The sequence below is a fragment of the Hippocampus comes genome, unplaced genomic scaffold (genome assembly GCF_001891065.2).
Source record: "Hippocampus comes isolate QL1 unplaced genomic scaffold, H_comes_QL1_v1.1 scaffold48, whole genome shotgun sequence".
NCBI lineage: Eukaryota > Metazoa > Chordata > Actinopteri > Syngnathiformes > Syngnathidae > Hippocampus > Hippocampus comes.
The window spans coordinates 2,220,254-2,236,623 of record NW_017808403.1 but is presented as its reverse complement, the minus strand read 5'-3'; the positions used below and the strand labels follow the sequence as shown (position 1 = coordinate 2,236,623).

The following is a 16,370-nucleotide window of genomic DNA, read 5'->3' as shown; positions in this document are numbered from 1 at the left end:
ACACACACACATACAAAAACAATAACTGTCTTATTTAGAAAAAAAAAAAAAAAAAACCCCGCAATTACGAGGCCCTATTTTTGGCCCGGTCAAAAGAAACTCTCACAACATTTCCTAGTGAACCTCATTTGAGCTTCTCGAAATGTTTGACTGGACGTCGTTGAACATTTCAGTCGTTTTTTTTGCTCACGACGCACCGATGCTCGAACCGTCCGCCTGCATTCATAATCTGACTCTGAAAAATGCTCCGATACTACACGCTGATACTGCAAATTGTGCACACGGAGCTTATGTTACATTGCCGTTAGGATTATTGGGGGTGAGGGTGGGTCTTGGAAAAAAACTCTCCTCTTGGACCCAAAAGAACCCCTGGCATAAAGACTCACTAAATTGCCCGATGTCAATTTTTCCACTAAGCCTGAATACATACACTAACTTGGAAGTGTCACGCGGCGGTGACGGCAGTTTCCAGCGCCCGCTCCCACTTGCTGTTTGAACGCGACAACGTAGTTGAGAGTGCAACGGGGTCTTTGAGCGACACCCGAGAAAGAAGAGCTCACGCACAGCGGTTTCTTCGGTTCTTGCCGGACGGGGGACGCAGCGCTTGACGAAGGACCGAGGTTCTTATCGTCGGCCTCTTCCGGGGAGCGGCTTCCGTCCCGGAGGCCGACGACGGCGCTCGCCTGCAGGGGCTCCTCAACCGACGGCATCCAACTCAGCTCCTTGTCCTGCTCCGCCGCTTCTTCGTCATCCTCCAGGTCCTCCTCGTCGTCGTCCTCGTCCTCCACGGTGGGGGCGCGGTGCAGTTTGGCCCGCTGGGGGAGGGCGACCTCCGATAAATCCGCCCTGCCCTGCGCCGCGTTTGGCTTGGGATAGCGGCCGCCCTCGCTTGCCTCCGTCTGGGTGGCCCGCTCCGCTGTCGTCGGTCTCGGTTCGGCAGGCGGCGAGCCTGCCGTGTGGCCGTTGGTCCTGCCCGCAACGTTTCGCGATGATTGGCTGGAGACAAAAGCGGGGGCCGAATTCATACACGTGATCAAAGGCTGAAGTTATGAAATAATTGTGCTCATTCATCGTGATTTCAATCTCTCTCCAAATAATTTTTTCCCAGCACCTGCCGCCGCACAAAAGAAGTCCATCCTCGACGCCGAGGCTGGGAGAAAGCGTCTCGCCCTCGTGGCAGCAGACTTGGTTGATCAGTCCGGCGGCAGCGGGGTTCACTATCAGCGACATATCGAGCTGGTCAAATCGAGTCCGTCGGGTTGGCCGGCGGGTGACCGGGCTCCAGCAAACCTGCGACCAGCTGCTGCTTGAGTACGGGGAGAAGCCGATCGTGGAGGCGGATGCGGCGCAAGGCGTCCGCCAGCGAGGCCTTGAGCAGCGTGATCTCGTCCTCCTGCGCCTGAAGACGTGTCTCCATCAGTGACGCCCGCTCGGCCGATTCGGCGCTGCCGTCCGCCGACGCGTCATCTGCGGACGGAGCGAACGAGAGCGCGCTTCAGCGGATCTTAGGACATCGGATTGCGCTTGACCAAATCTACGCCTGCGGAAGAAGAAAACCGGCGCCAGAAAGGTGACAAGCTGCGGCAGGGCCACGCCCACTCCTGCCTCTTCACGGGATCCGCTTTTGGCAGTCGTCTTCCCTCTTGGCGGACAACCCGTGAATTTTATTGTCTTTTTCCTGCGGTTCTTCCTGCTTGGAACAGGCTTTGAGAAAACACGGTACAGCATGTCGATCTGACATTTTTTGGCCCGCGGCCTGAGCCTCATGACTGCAGAGGTTGCAAAAGCACACACGCTCTGTACTCGAGTCGAAGTACAGACACTTGCGTCAAAATGTAGCCGCCCCGGCCCTGGGATGCTAATTGCTCTTTCTCAGTTGCAGCTTGTTTTGCTGGGGAGTCTCCCCGGAAGAAGATTCCAGAATGAGAGCGTCTGTCTCGAGTTGACCATCAATGGTACAGTTGTTCTTGATGTATCCAACTGTTCAAACGCCACATTACACATTTTTTTCTGAATATTGAGCAAATAGCTTTTTGGACCACGGAAAAAAAACAAAAAAAAAAAAAAACAAGCAATTGTAATGTGTCTTAAGTAAAAAAAAAATAGCACTCTTCAATATTACTGGAATCAGTAATTTTTTCTTTTCTGCATCACTTCAATAGACATTGTGCTGCTCCTTCTGGTGCCTTGATCACCTGGCGGCAGTATGAGACAGACACAGATATACGTACATGGAGACAGTCACAACTGTTTAGTAAGCTGCAGTGATCTTGGCCGTTCTTCGTAGAGGATAAAGAATATCACCCCCGAGAGTACCACATTGTCGTTCTACATGCGCTTGCTCCCGCGTCTGCGTTAAAATATCCATTGCTGTAAGGGTTTGAACACAGGTGCTATTTTTTTTTTTTAGCCCAACTATGGCCTTTTGCATTGTTTGTTTGCAACAGGCGAAGCTACGAGGTTGCTTTCAGCACACGAGGCGCACTTCGCTTGAAGTTTATTTTGGCAGTAAACTTCAACTGGGAGTGGCAAAAAGCAGCCTGAAGCCTTTTGTCGTCTCTGCCAAACTGCTGCTTGTCGTGAAGCCTCAAATTGTCGCTCAAAAAGTCACCGAAAGGTTGGGCTTTTGCTGAGGTAGCGCGCCCCATCAGATGTCAGTCCAGCTACGGCAGCTAAAGTACCGGAGCCGGATTTGGAAATGGCTGTCGAATTGGCATGACTGGGCTTGCTCCCAACATGAATAGATCGATGTTTCCCAATGCCCCGTGACATAAGTTGTTTTGTATTCTTTGTCATCCATTTAGTCATGAGATAATGAATTTAATTGCCCCTTTACTTGATTCTTCTTTAATTACTGTACGGTGGCGCCTTGACTTCCAATGATGTGTGTGTTTTCTTCATTGATCTGTATTGAAATGCCATGAATCTACAGAAGCCCCTGCCAAAAAAAAAAGAAAAAAAACCAACAAAAAAAAACTGGACTTTCTTTCACATAAGTGTCTTCTCTCATACAATTTCAAAATCTGCCTATGATGTTGACTTGAAATATTCTTCCTATGAAGCAAATTAGTTTAGAAAGGAACAGATGCTCCTCATCATAGTGAGCATCTGAATTTGGAAAGAAAAGATCTAATTCAGTGCAGACACGATGTCTTGCAAGCAGGTGACTCAAACAATAGACAGACTCAAACGCAAACACACACACAGCTAATGAATGGTGTGATTGCCACCAAGATGATGACAAAGTATTACTTTTGTCTTCAGGAAGGGCCTCAACTCACTTCAACAGAGTTCCTCGGCACTAAGACGTCACAGGATGGTGGCCAAGTACTACTTTTGTCTTAATGAAGCCCCTCAACTCACTAGGACACAGCTCCTTGGCATCAATAGTCAACAAAATGTTGGCAAAGCAGAACTTTTGTCTAATTGAAGCGTCTTAAACATAATTCCATGGCATCAAGACGCAAAAGGATGGTGGCATGTACTACATTTGTGGAAAATTTAAGTTCAGTGGGGGTTCATTGTATCAAGTTTATGAGACAATTATTTTCTCACGTTGGACCTGATCGTTTAGAAACTTCCTTTTATATTATTTACTTGGGCTGCCTTGTATTACATATGTTGTGGCGATCTGAAACATTTCAGCGTGATAAATATGCAAATAAAGAAAAAACAAATATGAGGAAGTGGGCAAATACCTTTTTTGCACGATACACTATGCACATTTTAATTAGCCTCGAGGTTACGAAACCTCGTTGGTATTTTCTTTAACAAGCAACAAGTAAACAGTTTATTAAACACACACACACACACACACACACACACACACACACGCACACACAAAACCAGCTAGCGTTTGCCTCCACGCCCACGCATTTATGTCACGCACAAGCATGTTTATGCAATGTTAAAAAAAATAGAACACTTTGCACAAGGCCGACAAACACGCAAGTACTCACCCAGGCTGTTAGTTGAAGACTCCATGCTGTGAGTTTCTGATTTGATTTAATTTTTTTATGACGCGTGTCGTCGAAAGTCCCGAGGCGACCCGAAAGAAGTGTGCTTCGTCCCCATGCCGGGAGAGAGTGTCGCTCACACCCACACGCACAGACACTCTTGACGTCAAGTTGTCAGTGAAGCCGAGAGAAATGTGCCCCCGAAGTCCACCATGTCGAGTATCCACACTGTTACTACTGAGTCCAAATCGCTTCTCTTTTAACTCTTCATAGTGAAACTGTGCGCTTCGCTGTGTGATGTATTTGTCGCCATCGTGTGGACATTTTCATAACTGCCGTTTTAGAGTAGTTTCCGTGAACTCCACCAACATATTCAAATACAGTATACAGTACTGTAATTGACTCCTAGTGGCGGCGCCGTGGGTGCCTGGTTGGCGCGTCGACCTCAGGGTGCAGAGGTGAAGGGTTCGAGTCCAGTGGAGTTTGCATGTTCTAACTGTGTCTGCGTGGGTTTACTCCCACATTCCAAAAACATGCGTGACAGGTTAATGGAACACTTTAAATCACTGGTGTCAAACTCAAGGCCCGGGGCCCATATCTGGCCCGCCACATCATTTTATGTGGCCCACGAAAGCAAATCAAAGATGTCATCTTTCATAGGGCTTCCTAACATCGCTACCAAAATTTCAAATTGTCATTCGTAGTAAAAAGAGCGATACTGTAACGATTTTCTTGTTGTCAACCCCCTCATTACAGTATCTTAAACAAGAGGTTAATAAACAGTTATTTTTGACTTCTTTATAGTGTTTCAGTCATAACGGCCCTCCAAGGGAAACTAACTAAAATCTGAGTTTGATACCCCTGCTTTAAATTGTCCTTAGGTATGAGTGTGAGTGTGGACGGTTGTTCGTGTATGTGTGCCCAGCGATTGTATGGCAACCAGTTCAGGGCGTACCCCGCCTCCTTCTTGGGTAGGCTCCAGCATTCCCCGCGACCCTTGTGAGGATGAGCGGATCAGACAATGGATGGATGATTCCTTGTTATTATGAATAACTTTTCATGAATTTAACCATATAGATACATTTTAATCCTCATGTTTTTTTCTTTTTAAATGAAGCGAACGAATTGAACTGAACTTGTATGATAACACAAGTTGTTGAAAAGAAAGTCATTTAAGTTCCACTTGCTTCTATTCTTCTACACTGAGTGCTAAATGGTGGAATATAAATAGCCAGGGCAGCTTCTTATCACAAAATATACTTTTAAAATAGCTCCCTCGCAACATAGAATGGTTTTAGCTCAGCTTGTCCATGTATCGTTACCAAAAATAAATACAGTACATAAATACACAAAGAGCGGAACAACGTCAACGTTCCTGTTGTTACGGCCGGCGGCATTCGGCGACGGAAACCGGAAGTCAGTCGGTGTTTATGCACGGTGACACTCATGAAGAGCAACTTGAAGGAGACGGTGAGGAAAAAAAGCTTTTTAAATACTGTCCACGCACACGTCAATGTGCGACATGAAAAAAGGTTCGGTTTTAACATTGACCCTCATGCCAATCGCAATGTGCCATTTGAATAAATCATGTCGGACGGTTTTATTTCTAAAATGTATATTTGCTATTATTACAAGCCACTGTAACCTTTGGCAGTTTGAGATCAGAACTGCACTTTAATTTAACCAGGTTACTTAAATAACAATTAAAATTGCATAGTATTGCATAAAAGTGAAATGACACCTCCACCCAAATGTCTTGAAACTGCTCTTAAAAATTAAATGGAAATTTATTGTACTTAAAAGTCACATTCAACTGAATTGGATCTTAAAAAATGTTACCCGCTGCTTGGAAAGTAAAAAAAAAAATACTGTAACAGATAAACAAAAAAAATATATAGTGTAACATTTTGCAGTTTGAAGATTAACACTGTGCTTCAACATATGACAACCAAAAAATGATTCCATTAAATAATATCTGTACTATACTTTAAAGTTGGATAATATTTAAAGTATTGGACGGACTGGCAACTTCACTGGTTTAGAGGCAGATACCTCGTGGTCGATTGCCTTCTACGGGGCTGCTTTTTTGTCGGTGTGAAAATTATTCCGCTCATATTGTCCCAAAGTAGCAAAACACAGCGAGCAAATGGTGACACCGACTGTAGTTTTGTAAACTAAAAAAAGAAAAAAAATATATACACACACACACACACACACACACACACATCTCTCTCAGGTCATTTTGTGTAGTCGACTGTCATGTGGTTTCTTCCCACTGCTGCAGTTCAACCATGAAGTGCACACGCTGCCTGCTCCGGCTGCTTGGCCAGTCCGCCTACGCCGCAGCCCGGCCCACTCGCCCCAGTTCACTACGCAGTCCACAGCATGATCAGGTAAAACTGTTGTTGGGGCCTGCGTGCCAAAAAGGTCATAACTAAATCATGCACTTTCTGAGTACATTTACTTGTCCTGAGAGTAAACAAAAAACAAAAAAACTGTTGTTTTTCATGAGAAATGATGCGAACCCCTTATCCATATAGCATTGACACCCCATCCTATGACGACTTGGTATAGGCCGTGAGGTGTTTCCGCGGTAACAAAGGTAGCCCTGTGACCGCCGAGTTCATCGGCGAGGACCGCACCAAGATGCCCGTGGCCACGCGCGACCCCTTCACCGCGGAGCACAAAACCAAGGCCTCCTTCGTCGAGGCGCTGCAGGCGTTCGCCAAGGCCGACGTGAGGCGGCGGGGTCACGTGGAGTTCATCTATGCGGCGCTCAAGAAGATGCCCGAGTTCGGCGTGGAGCGTGACCTGGCCGTCTACAACCAGCTGCTGGACGTCTTCCCCAAGGAGGTGTTCGTGCCCAGGAACTTCATCCAGCGCATGTTCAATCATTACCCCCGGCAGCAGGAGTGCGCCGTGCAGCTACTGGAACAAATGGAGAATTACGGTGCGTGTCCAAGTTTCACGAGGCGCTCAAAAGGCCAAGCTCAATTTGTTTTCTTTCACGCCAGGTGTCATGCCCAACGTGGAAACCAAGGTCCTGCTGGTGCAGATTTTTGGCGCGAAGGGCCACCCAATGAGGAAGTACCAGCGCATCATGTACTGGTTCCCAAAATTCAAACACGCCAACCCCTTCCCCATCCCGCATCAGCTGCCCGAAGACCCGGTGGACCTGGCTCGCTTCAGCCTGAAGCGCATAGCCAACGACCTGGATGCCAAAGTCACCATTTACCAGGTGCCTTTTCAAGCCATTTCACTTTGTGATGAACATTTTTTTCAGGTCCAGTAGCAGCAGAAAAACTCCCAGACATACGGTGGCTTTAAAGTCTACTGTTGTTGAATTGCTCGGATTTAGTGAGAGAAAAATGAGAGCAAGATCATTTCTTAACTTTTTACATCATACTTAAATTTGGAAATTTTCCTTTTAAACATTCTCATTGCTTTTCTTTTTGAAATCAGGGGCATTTTTGATCTGGAGTGTACATGATTTGACAGGAGATTTTCTTTTCCTCAAAGAGGACGTTTTTATTTTCACATTATCTGTATTTTATTTTATTTTTTCAAAAAAATGACACTGTCATTCACTCCCAAAGTGAAAATGTAATTTTCCATCAGTGTTGCGCCATGCGAGTCAATTAGCGGATGTCCTCACCAGATGCCCTGCACAGATGCGACAGAGAGCGGCCACCAGATCAGCCTCCCCCACATCGTCGGCATCCAAAGCCCCGACCAGATGGAGCTCCTCGGGAAGCACGACCCGAGCAGGCCTGTTTTCGTGGAGGGACCTTTCCCCCTCTGGCTGAGGAAGACGTGCGTCCACTACTACGTTCTCCGAGCCGAACCCGTGCCGCCTGGCGACAAGGTGGGCGAAGCCAGACCTGGTTGCAAAAGAACTGAAAAAGACATCCAAAGACTCCGAAATATCCTCAAGGAATTTGTCATCTAATAAAAATAAAGCCGAATTAGCAAGGATAATAGAAAAAAACAAAACGATACCTGCATGTGATGTCGAATTTTTGAATGCCATTTTCCGCAGAGGTTGAACAAAAAGTACCAAACCTATTTGGTGTAAGGAGCTGAAAGTACTGAAAGCGACTTATGTACAATAATAGTTATTTTTAAATTGTTTTTTTTTTTTTTTTTTTAAATAAAGGTGGAGGAGTCCTTTGACCCAGAGCGATGTTTCTACTACCCTCTGCAACTCGACCTCGACTTTGATCGGGACTTTGGGGACTTGGAGACCTTTGATGTAGAAGATTGTAAGATGATCATATTTCGGATTGGATTCTTAAAAAAACCAAAAAAAAATGTTGGGTAACTTGTGTTTTTTTTTTTGTCCAGTGGATGAAGGTCCGGTTTTTGCCATGTGCATGACCAGCCAAGGGGACCAGGCCACCCTCAACCAGTGGATCAGCGGTCTCCAGGAGAGCAACCCCATCCTGGGTCAGATCCCCACCGTGTTCCGCTTGCAAGCCGGCACAAGGGAGCTGCGAGCGGAAACCTCAAGAGAGGAGTCCCCGAGGGAGGAGTCGGCGGCGCCCGAGGGACCCGAGGTCACGGAGGAGGCGAGGAGGCACAGCAACTGACCGTAGGACGTATCTACCCTTCCGTTTTCGAAAATGCTTGTCCTCACAAGACGTCGCGGGTAAGCTGGCGCCATCCTGGACCGGAATCGCAGGTTAAGAGTCTTCGATGAATCCAACGTGCGTGTTTTGGGGAGGGGACAAAGCCGAGACTTGAACCCTGGACATCACACGTCCGGCCTCAATAAGGAAGAACTCACGTGTGACAAAAGAAGACCAAATTATTCCAAAGGTTAAAAAAAAAAGTTTTAATTGCAGAAAAAAGGCATTTGAAAACTGTAAACAAGTCCCAAATCCACTCTTGAGAGTTTGACCCAAACAGTATTCAAGTGTGCTGTAACCAGCAGCGGTCGGCAACATTCGGCCCGTGGGCCGTAATGGACCCGCTGCCAATTATATCTGGCCTGCCAGATGACGTGGACGGGGAAACTCCCCCTGATAAATTAGCGATGCAACGACATTTGCAGTTTTAAAAGTGCCTGCATATTGGTGTGGTCTTATCTGGCGACAAAATGACGAGCCTTTGCGCTCCACGGGATTTCCTACACCGGCACCCGATTGCTGACTGGCCCACGAGATTTTGTTTTTAGGTAGGACAAGCAGGTTTTGCCTGATGAGTCCTACTGAGACCAGTGGTCCAACTGTGAAGAAGGAAAAAAAAAAAATTGGGCCCACAGCCACCCTTAGTTGCCGATCCCTGATGTGTGTGTTTATCAATTGCTTTGTCTCAATGAACAACTTCTCGATGGAACGTCGTCGTCATGCCAGAAAAGGTTGCTTTTGTCCCGCAGTTCAGTTGCTGTACGTTTCTGTAAAAAACAAGCGTGGGGGCGTTATCAACGAATGCCTGCGCTGAAAAATTGCTGCAATTGCCATGGAAACATCAGTCAATGTGGGCAGGTCGGCGTCTCTATTGAAACGAACAATAAACTGTGCTCCAAATGAGCAGTGAGCCGCCGTTTTTGTTTATTCTCTTAACCAGTAGGAAAATCACAAGCAAATTGGGTGACAGAAACTCCTTATTACTCTTTTAATTTTATTTATTTTTTTTGAACAAACCGATTTGTACTCTCTGAATTAGCCACATATGAACAGTACGTTGACAAACATATTTTTGCTCCCCAGGTAGCATAAAAATTATTTCAAAGAAACACGATTTTCAGTGCTGCGATTCAACGGCTGCTCTCGTAATACGATGCGTGGCAGAAACTCCTGAATAAGCCTTTATCATTGCACACAAATGAATTACGTTCACAGAAACACTTTCCACATAATCATTTGGAACACAGTATGAAGTTTCATGACGCGATGATGCTCAATTTCACTGGTTGGCAGAAAAACAGACCAACGCGCCTACCTGCCGGAGTTGCGGCGCGCCGCTGGAGCTGCCGAGTGAAGAAGCGCTCGCGCCGGGACACCTGCTCGTCCCAGGCCTCGAGGATGCGGCGGCGCTCGGCGGGCTCCAGGGCGCGCGTGTGCGGGTGGGCCTCGTCGATGTGCGCCAGCGCTCCCTCTGGGCTGTGCGAGTGCTGCTGCTCGCCGCACGCCATGCACACCAGCAGCTGGTTGATGGGGTCGTAGTCCATGAGGTAGAAATTCCTCCACGTGCCCTCTGACACGGGATCTTCCTCACCGGGGGTGCGCTCGGCGTCGGCTGACAGAAGCTCATCTGGCGATGTGGTTGAGGAATATTCAAATGTATGGTTTTTTTGTTTTTTTTTTAAATAGCTCACATCTGTCAGTACGTTACCTTGTAATGGTTCCGTGTCGTGAGAGTCGTCCCTGCTGTCCACCGAATTGCTGCAAAAAAAAAAAACAAACAACAATACGATGTGATCCCATGACGCACGAGCGGACTGCAGCCGAGCTGACAAGGATTTCTCAGGACGTCTTAATTATCTAAACTGATTGCGATTTGGCTCATGCTAGCTCACATCTGTCAGTACGTTACCTTGTAATGGTGCCATGTCGTGAGAGTCGTCCCTGCTGTCCACCAAATTGCTGCAAAAAAAAAACAACAACACGATGTGATCACATGACGCACGAGCGGACTACAGCCGAGCTGATAAGGATTTTTTCAGGACATCTTAATTATCTAAACTGATTGCGATTTTGCTCATGTACGCCAATGATTCGGTGCCCCATGGTGGTCATCGGCTGCCCGTAAGTAGTGTAGCATCTGTAACAACAAACAAACATAAACAACGATGTGTGTGGTGTGGCACAGTGGTGGGGAATCACTGTACTCCACTATGTCTGGCTTGAAATAAGGAGATTAGTGTCTGGCGTTGCCATGGTGACTCCAGATGGCCTACTTTAGCCGACCGTGTCGGTAACCGGCCCTCGGTTTTGTTCCTCAATACTTTGTACCTGGAGGTCCTGAGCAGGCGGCACGCAGTCCCTCCTCTGAGGGATCCACTTCTCACCCTGAGACTTCCTGGCTCTCTGTTGCTTCTTTTTGATCCTCCAGTATTCGCGCTTCCGCTTCAGAAAGTCCTCCTCGGACTCCTCGGGGCGGCGCTTGGGGGTGCTCATGGCGTGAAGCGGCGCCGGGGACGGCCACGACCGTTTCAAGGGAGCGGGACGCGCGCTTCGGGCGGGAGGCTCGATGAGGTGCAGGATTATGTGGGAAAGCGGGTTGTCCGGGGGTTTCAGAGTGGGGAGCGCAGGGTCCAAGTCCGCGCAGTTGGGTGGTTTGACGGCGAGGGTCTCGGGCAATTTGAGCAGCACGGCGGGAACGCTGCTGCCCGAAGACAAGGCCGGCTTTGGAAGGAGCTTCACCGGTGTCTTGGCAGCGTTGATGGAGCGCACGGCGAGAGCTGGAGCCTGCGAGACAAAAACGCATCGATGACGTCAAAATAAAAAAAAAAGAAACCTTTCAAACCTCCCTCAGGGCAAATAAAATACAAGGGGTCAGCCGTCATCCCCTGACCTCAACACTATCGAGAACTTGTGCAACGGTGGTGGGAAATCCTCAAATGACATCCATGCAGCAACTATCGAATGGATTTAGAAGATGCATGATGAGAAAGGTGACGCTGAATCAACAGACAGATGAATTTGTTCATGGGTCCCCAGACTTCGGTCCATCGAGTCTAAAATGACCCGATGAAAGGCTTTACGAGGGGCTTTGCTTGCTGAATGCTATTTTTGCTGCCTCCGCCATGTCGAATCCCAGCAAAACGCTGGCGGTAACAAATCAGATTTCCGCAGGAGTGGACACTGACGAGAACGTGCGAGGACATGTACAGACAGAACCGCAAACAGAATGCGACACGGACACGTCGACAGACAGACACGCAGGAAGCAATCGTGGCACACATGCAAACAAATGCGGTGTCATTGAGTGTCGAGTCGAGTGCTCAAACACAGCAATGTGGGGAATGATCGCCAAGGTGTGTCACCTGGTTGCTCCTGAGAGGAAGACTCCGGGCGCCAGCACCACGCCCGCCGCCGCCGCCGCCGCCCTTGCCCTGCCTCTCCTTCTGCCGGGCCCTCTGCTGCCTCTTCATCAGCTTCCAGTACTCCCGCTTCTTCTGCAGGCTGGCCGCCGCGCTCGGGAAATGCCGGGGCACCGCATCGGGCTCTTGAGCTTGGACGACAGGGGCCACCTCCGCTCCGTCGGGCTCCTCGTTCACCTCCGGTTTATCAGGTTCCCCTTTCACCTTGGTTTCAACATCAGGCTTTTGGTCTTTGCCGTCGTTCACCGTGCTCAGAGACTCTTCCAGAAGCTTCTTCATCGAGGCCACCACCAGCAGAGTGGTAGCCTGGGAGTCGGCGGCCGGAGCCGGGTCAGGCTCGCGCTTGGGCACCACGAGCGGAGGCTTGAGGTCTGGACTATCGTCTTGTTCCGGGGTAGGATTTAGATCAGGCTCCCGTTTGATGGCATGAGTCGGCTCGCTCGTGTTCAAGAGAGGCGCTCGGGACGCCGGCCTCGGGCCCTTGTCGCTTTGGACCGCCGGGGCGAGCCTGGCCTCGGCGATCCCTTGCCTCAGGCGGGCGGCGCGTGCCGCCCGCTGTTGCCGCTTCGTCAGCCTCCAGTATTCGCGCTTCTTCGCCATCCGGTCTTCATTGGTCAAGGCTTTATCCGAAACCAGCATTTTCATGACGCAGCCAGCCCGGCCGACTCGGGAGGCAGCCTCGGGAAAGCTGGCCTTGCGCCGGCTCTGAGGACAAGTGAGGGTGAGGTGACTGAAAGAATTGACGGGTGTTGTCTTTGAGCTTTGGGTGGGAGCTCTCAGAAGGACTTTGGGATCAGAAACCCCAAGCCCATCGTTCCTGGCAATGCCGTTGATGGACTTTGTCTGGGGAATGCCCGCGGACACGGTCCCGTCCTCTTTGATGAAGCCCCCGATGGTCTCGAGGCCGCGCTCCGACGCCCGTGCCCTCCTCATCTCCTTCAGGATATTCTGGTAGCGTCGGACTCGCCGCTTCAGGGAGTCTTTCTCCTTGAGCCGGGCCTTCGCCTCCATCGACATTTTTGCTCGCTGCTCCCGCTTTTTAATCCGCCAGTACTCTCTCTGTTTGGCGATGATCTGCTCTGGAGTGTCACTGGCGTCCACCGGTGGGATGCTTCTCATTTTCGACGTCAAGGTCATGGACAAGGATTTGACTTTTTGATGTCTCTGCGCTTCCAAGGATCTCTGCCAAGTCGTTCTGCATCGAGTGATGCTTGACGGAGATACAAAATGTGGAGACTTTCTCGACGATTCTGTCGCCATTTGAGCAGATTTGCGCAAAGTCTGTGTTTCGGTTTGGCCACCTTGGTTGGCGTGAGGAAAAAGAAAGTGAGCAGACGCAGTTATCACTGGCGAGATTCTCTCTCTGGTTTTGGTGAGCCTCGCAGCCATCTTGGCCCGCTGCTCTCGCTTTTTCAGCCTCCACTGCTCCCGGCGACGAGCCACCCGATCCTCCTCATTCTCGGTTGCTGACGCATGCTCGGTTTTGACCCGCGTGACTCGCGTCCGGCCACTGTTGGTCATGGTCCCGACAGTCCGAGTGGTTTTAACTGAGAGACTCGCTGTGATGGAAGTCGTCGAGGTGGCGCCATCCAAATCGGAGGCCGAGTCACCTTCGCTCTTCACCGTCGGCATGCTACTGCAAACCCGCGAAATCTCGTCCCATGGAGTCCCTCATTCCTTCCGTCCGGGAGGTTTTGTTCCGCCGTGACTGTGCTTACAGGATCATGCAAAGAGTCCAGTGTTCTACAGGACAGGGAGCAGATCATACATGGGCTGGTGCGAGAAGAAAATGTGTCAACAAATCCACGAGTGTGGGGAAAAAAAGAAAAGAAACATACTAATTGAGAAAAAAATAAACGTATGCATAAAAAAATGAATATGTGTGTAAACTCCTTTTGGGAGTACAATCTTTTTGAAATGTTTCTGTACAATAAATTTTAGTGCAGAGGTTTTAAACTCATTTTTGTCACGGGTTACATCATAGTTACGTTTTCCTTCAGAGGGTCAATATGAAAGTGGACCCTCAATAAATGCATAATTGCCCCATATTACATTTCCAGTACACAACAAATGGAATGCCGGTACCTAGTTTGTTCAAATACTACTACATTTGTTTTAAAAAGGGGATTGGTAACAAACAATGCTTTGCAATGTCCCAGCGTTTAAAAAAGTAAAACAATAGGTCAATGCGCACAATATTTTGTCTTGAGAGGGAAGAAATTTCATCTGTGCTGAAGCACATTTGACAAGAAAGTTGGACTTGACTTGACAATTTACTTTCGCAGCCACAAAAATTCAAAAATGCCAGATGTGCCCCCCACCCGGGTTTTAATTGAATCAAGCAAGCCTTACAATTGAATTCTCTATTTAAGTGGAGTTCATGGTAAAAAGTTACACAATATTACAGCGGCTCACAATACCGATAATATAATTACGTTTCTTGTTTTTATGTTTTACGAACGTTAAGTTTGCTTTTATCTAACGTCTGTTTTTTTCGGGGGGGGGGGGGGGGGGAGTAAAGGGGGTGTATCAACGTCCGACTGTCCCTTTAAAATGTGTCGTCACTGTGACACTATTCCTTGAACTGTGTCCTCCACTGTACCTTAATTCCAACCGCCGACGGCGAAAACGTCCCATTTTGGGAGCCTTTTGCTCCATTCAAACCGCAGCAAACTCAAGTGCTTGCGAGTACGTGACCAAAGAATAGTGCAAAACGGCTTTGGCGGCGGAAGTGTTGGGGGACGGTCGTCGAACGAGGCCCCGACGAGGCTACGGACCGCGTCTCACAATGGACATCTTGTCCTCGTCGGTTGTCTGCGCCCGTGGGCCTCGCGCGGCAAGCGAGAAAGGAGCAAGCGAATTAAAAGCATGCACGGTCGTTTACCTGGTCCCTTAGTAATTTGACTCGGGTTTTTTTTTTTGTTTGTTTTTTAACGGTAGTGAGGGTTTCTTTTTCGGTCTCTATGTGAGGACAGCTCCGGGAGGACCGCACGGTTAGCTCCCGCCACTAGCCAGCCGGGGACTGGCTGCCTTGACAACGCACGGCAGGACCCGGATATTGGCCCGACCCACGCTGTGGTTACACATGTTTGGTGTGATGGGGTTATACTGTGAATAATACATTTATTCATAAACATCGAATCATAATTACACTCATGATCATAAAAATAGTTTAAAGGAGCGTGCCTAAAACATGAATAAAGGGAATGAAAACGAAACTGCCTAAAAATGTAAGTCAAAAATAATATTGTAACTTGCTTGTGCGTTAAATGTGAATAAAATAAAAGGTACGTAGTGTGCATGAAATATACATATTTTAAAACGTGTGCATGTATTAAATAAAATCTAAAAAAAAGTAAAACGTTGGTGTGCGTCTAAAAAACAAAATAAAATATATGAAATAATGCTTGTGTGTGTAAAAATAAACAAAAATACTAAAATGATGGATGCGTGTAAAAAAAGAATACAATGAATAAAAGGTCAAACTGGAGAAAATAAAAACATTCGTAAGTAGTGATTGTGTTTGAAAAGTGAAAAGTGCATGTGAAATATAAGAATTTGAAGAGTACAATGGAAGATATTTAAAATGTGTGTGTAAATATTGAGGAAAATTGAATAAAACATTAGAATGAATGTGTGAAATAAAATACATTGAAATGTGCAGACAAAAATTTATAAAACAGGCCAAAACAGTAAAAACTTAGTGTGTAAAAATATCCACAATAAAAAAAACAACCCGAAAACAATATTTGTGTCTATCTTAAAAAAATCACAAATAAATAAGCAATATTCATTTTCTTTAAAAAAAAAGTATAAACTCATTCCACCTTATTCCACACCTTCAGATTACACTGGCATTGATTTTTATTCCTGCATTTAAAAAGTAATAAAAATGTATCCATCCATCCATCTATGACTAATACTAATGATGATGATCATAAGGGACGCCCCGACGGACGTGTGATGACGCAACGGCGGCTCTGGGCTCTCGTGGACACGAGTACTGTCTCTTTAAATTTACCCAGGAGCCCCTTAAGGAGCCCCAGGGGCCCCTCGTCCGGCTCCCCACCCTGAAGACAAGCAAGAGTCTCCAAAATACGCGACTGGAGGCCCACGCTCAAGCATTTGTCGCACCTTTTCCACGGGAGGAAAAAAAGTTAACTTGTCAACAGAGGGGTTTACGTTGACGGTGTCGCTCGCGCGCGCACGCACGCGCGGTCGTCGGGGCTTCCGTGCGATGCCAGATGCGCGTCGCGAACGTGCTCGTGCGCGCGTGACACGTCCCGGAACCGGAGCGAGTGCGGGATGGACGACGCCACCGAGCTCCGGGGTGCCGAGCGGGCTCGGCCACAGCCGGAGCCTACCTC

The 16,370-nt window shown here is 48.0% G+C and overlaps 4 protein-coding genes and 1 long non-coding RNA gene across 7 annotated transcripts in view; 2 read left to right on the top strand and 3 right to left on the bottom strand.

The window, feature by feature from the left end:
• Positions 1-4,226, bottom strand: part of eml3 (EMAP like 3) — a 19,872-nt gene extending 15,646 nt beyond the window's left edge. The window contains exons 1-4 of the mRNA XM_019858463.1: positions 3,960-4,226; positions 1,291-1,467; positions 1,112-1,217; positions 565-996 (exon numbers count right to left, since the gene is read on the bottom strand). Coding sequence (XP_019714022.1) covers positions 565-996; positions 1,112-1,217; positions 1,291-1,467; positions 3,960-3,984 — 740 coding nt within the window. The 5' untranslated portion in view covers positions 3,985-4,226. The remainder of the gene's footprint in view (positions 1-564; positions 997-1,111; positions 1,218-1,290; positions 1,468-3,959) is intronic.
• On the top strand, positions 1,476-3,917 carry LOC109508465 (uncharacterized). The gene is made up of 2 exons (XR_002166669.1): positions 1,476-1,955; positions 3,265-3,917. It is a non-coding gene; the product is annotated as an uncharacterized LOC109508465 (long non-coding RNA).
• Positions 4,227-5,329: 1,103 nt separating the features above from the next.
• ecsit (ECSIT signaling integrator) lies at positions 5,330-8,787 on the top strand. Its single transcript, XM_019858545.1, has 7 exons — positions 5,330-5,426; positions 6,241-6,349; positions 6,531-6,906; positions 6,971-7,194; positions 7,615-7,821; positions 8,113-8,218; positions 8,301-8,787. Exons 2-7 carry the CDS (start codon positions 6,248-6,250, stop codon positions 8,543-8,545), a joined length of 1,260 nt encoding a protein of 419 aa, XP_019714104.1. The 5' UTR covers positions 5,330-5,426; positions 6,241-6,247; the 3' UTR covers positions 8,546-8,787.
• Positions 8,788-9,232: 445 nt separating this feature from the next.
• spindoc (spindlin interactor and repressor of chromatin binding) lies at positions 9,233-10,540 on the bottom strand. Of its 2 annotated transcripts, none has more exons than XR_002166678.1 (3): positions 10,293-10,351; positions 9,900-10,211; positions 9,233-9,351 (listed from the first exon to the last, which is right to left on the bottom strand). XR_002166678.1 is itself a non-coding variant. In XM_019858546.1 (3 exons), exons 1-3 carry the CDS (start codon positions 10,507-10,509, stop codon positions 9,335-9,337), a joined length of 345 nt encoding a protein of 114 aa, XP_019714105.1. In that variant the 5' UTR covers positions 10,510-10,540; the 3' UTR covers positions 9,233-9,334. The 2 variants fall into 2 exon arrangements, 1 of the variants encoding a protein (XP_019714105.1); XM_019858546.1 differs by lacking the exon at positions 10,293-10,351 and adding an exon at positions 10,494-10,540.
• A 97-nt stretch (positions 10,541-10,637) lies between these two features.
• On the bottom strand, positions 10,638-15,137 carry LOC109508510 (uncharacterized). 2 transcript variants are annotated; one of them, XM_019858544.1, is made up of 3 exons: positions 14,606-15,137; positions 11,947-13,776; positions 10,638-11,368 (listed from the first exon to the last, which is right to left on the bottom strand). In XM_019858544.1, the coding sequence occupies exons 2-3, from the start codon at positions 13,633-13,635 to the stop codon at positions 10,859-10,861; spliced, it is 2,199 nt and encodes a 732-aa protein (XP_019714103.1). In that variant the 5' UTR covers positions 13,636-13,776; positions 14,606-15,137; the 3' UTR covers positions 10,638-10,858. The 2 variants fall into 2 exon arrangements, with proteins under 2 accessions (XP_019714103.1, XP_019714102.1); XM_019858543.1 differs by having other exon boundaries at positions 14,888-15,137.
• Between the last annotated feature and the right edge of the window lie 1,233 nt (positions 15,138-16,370).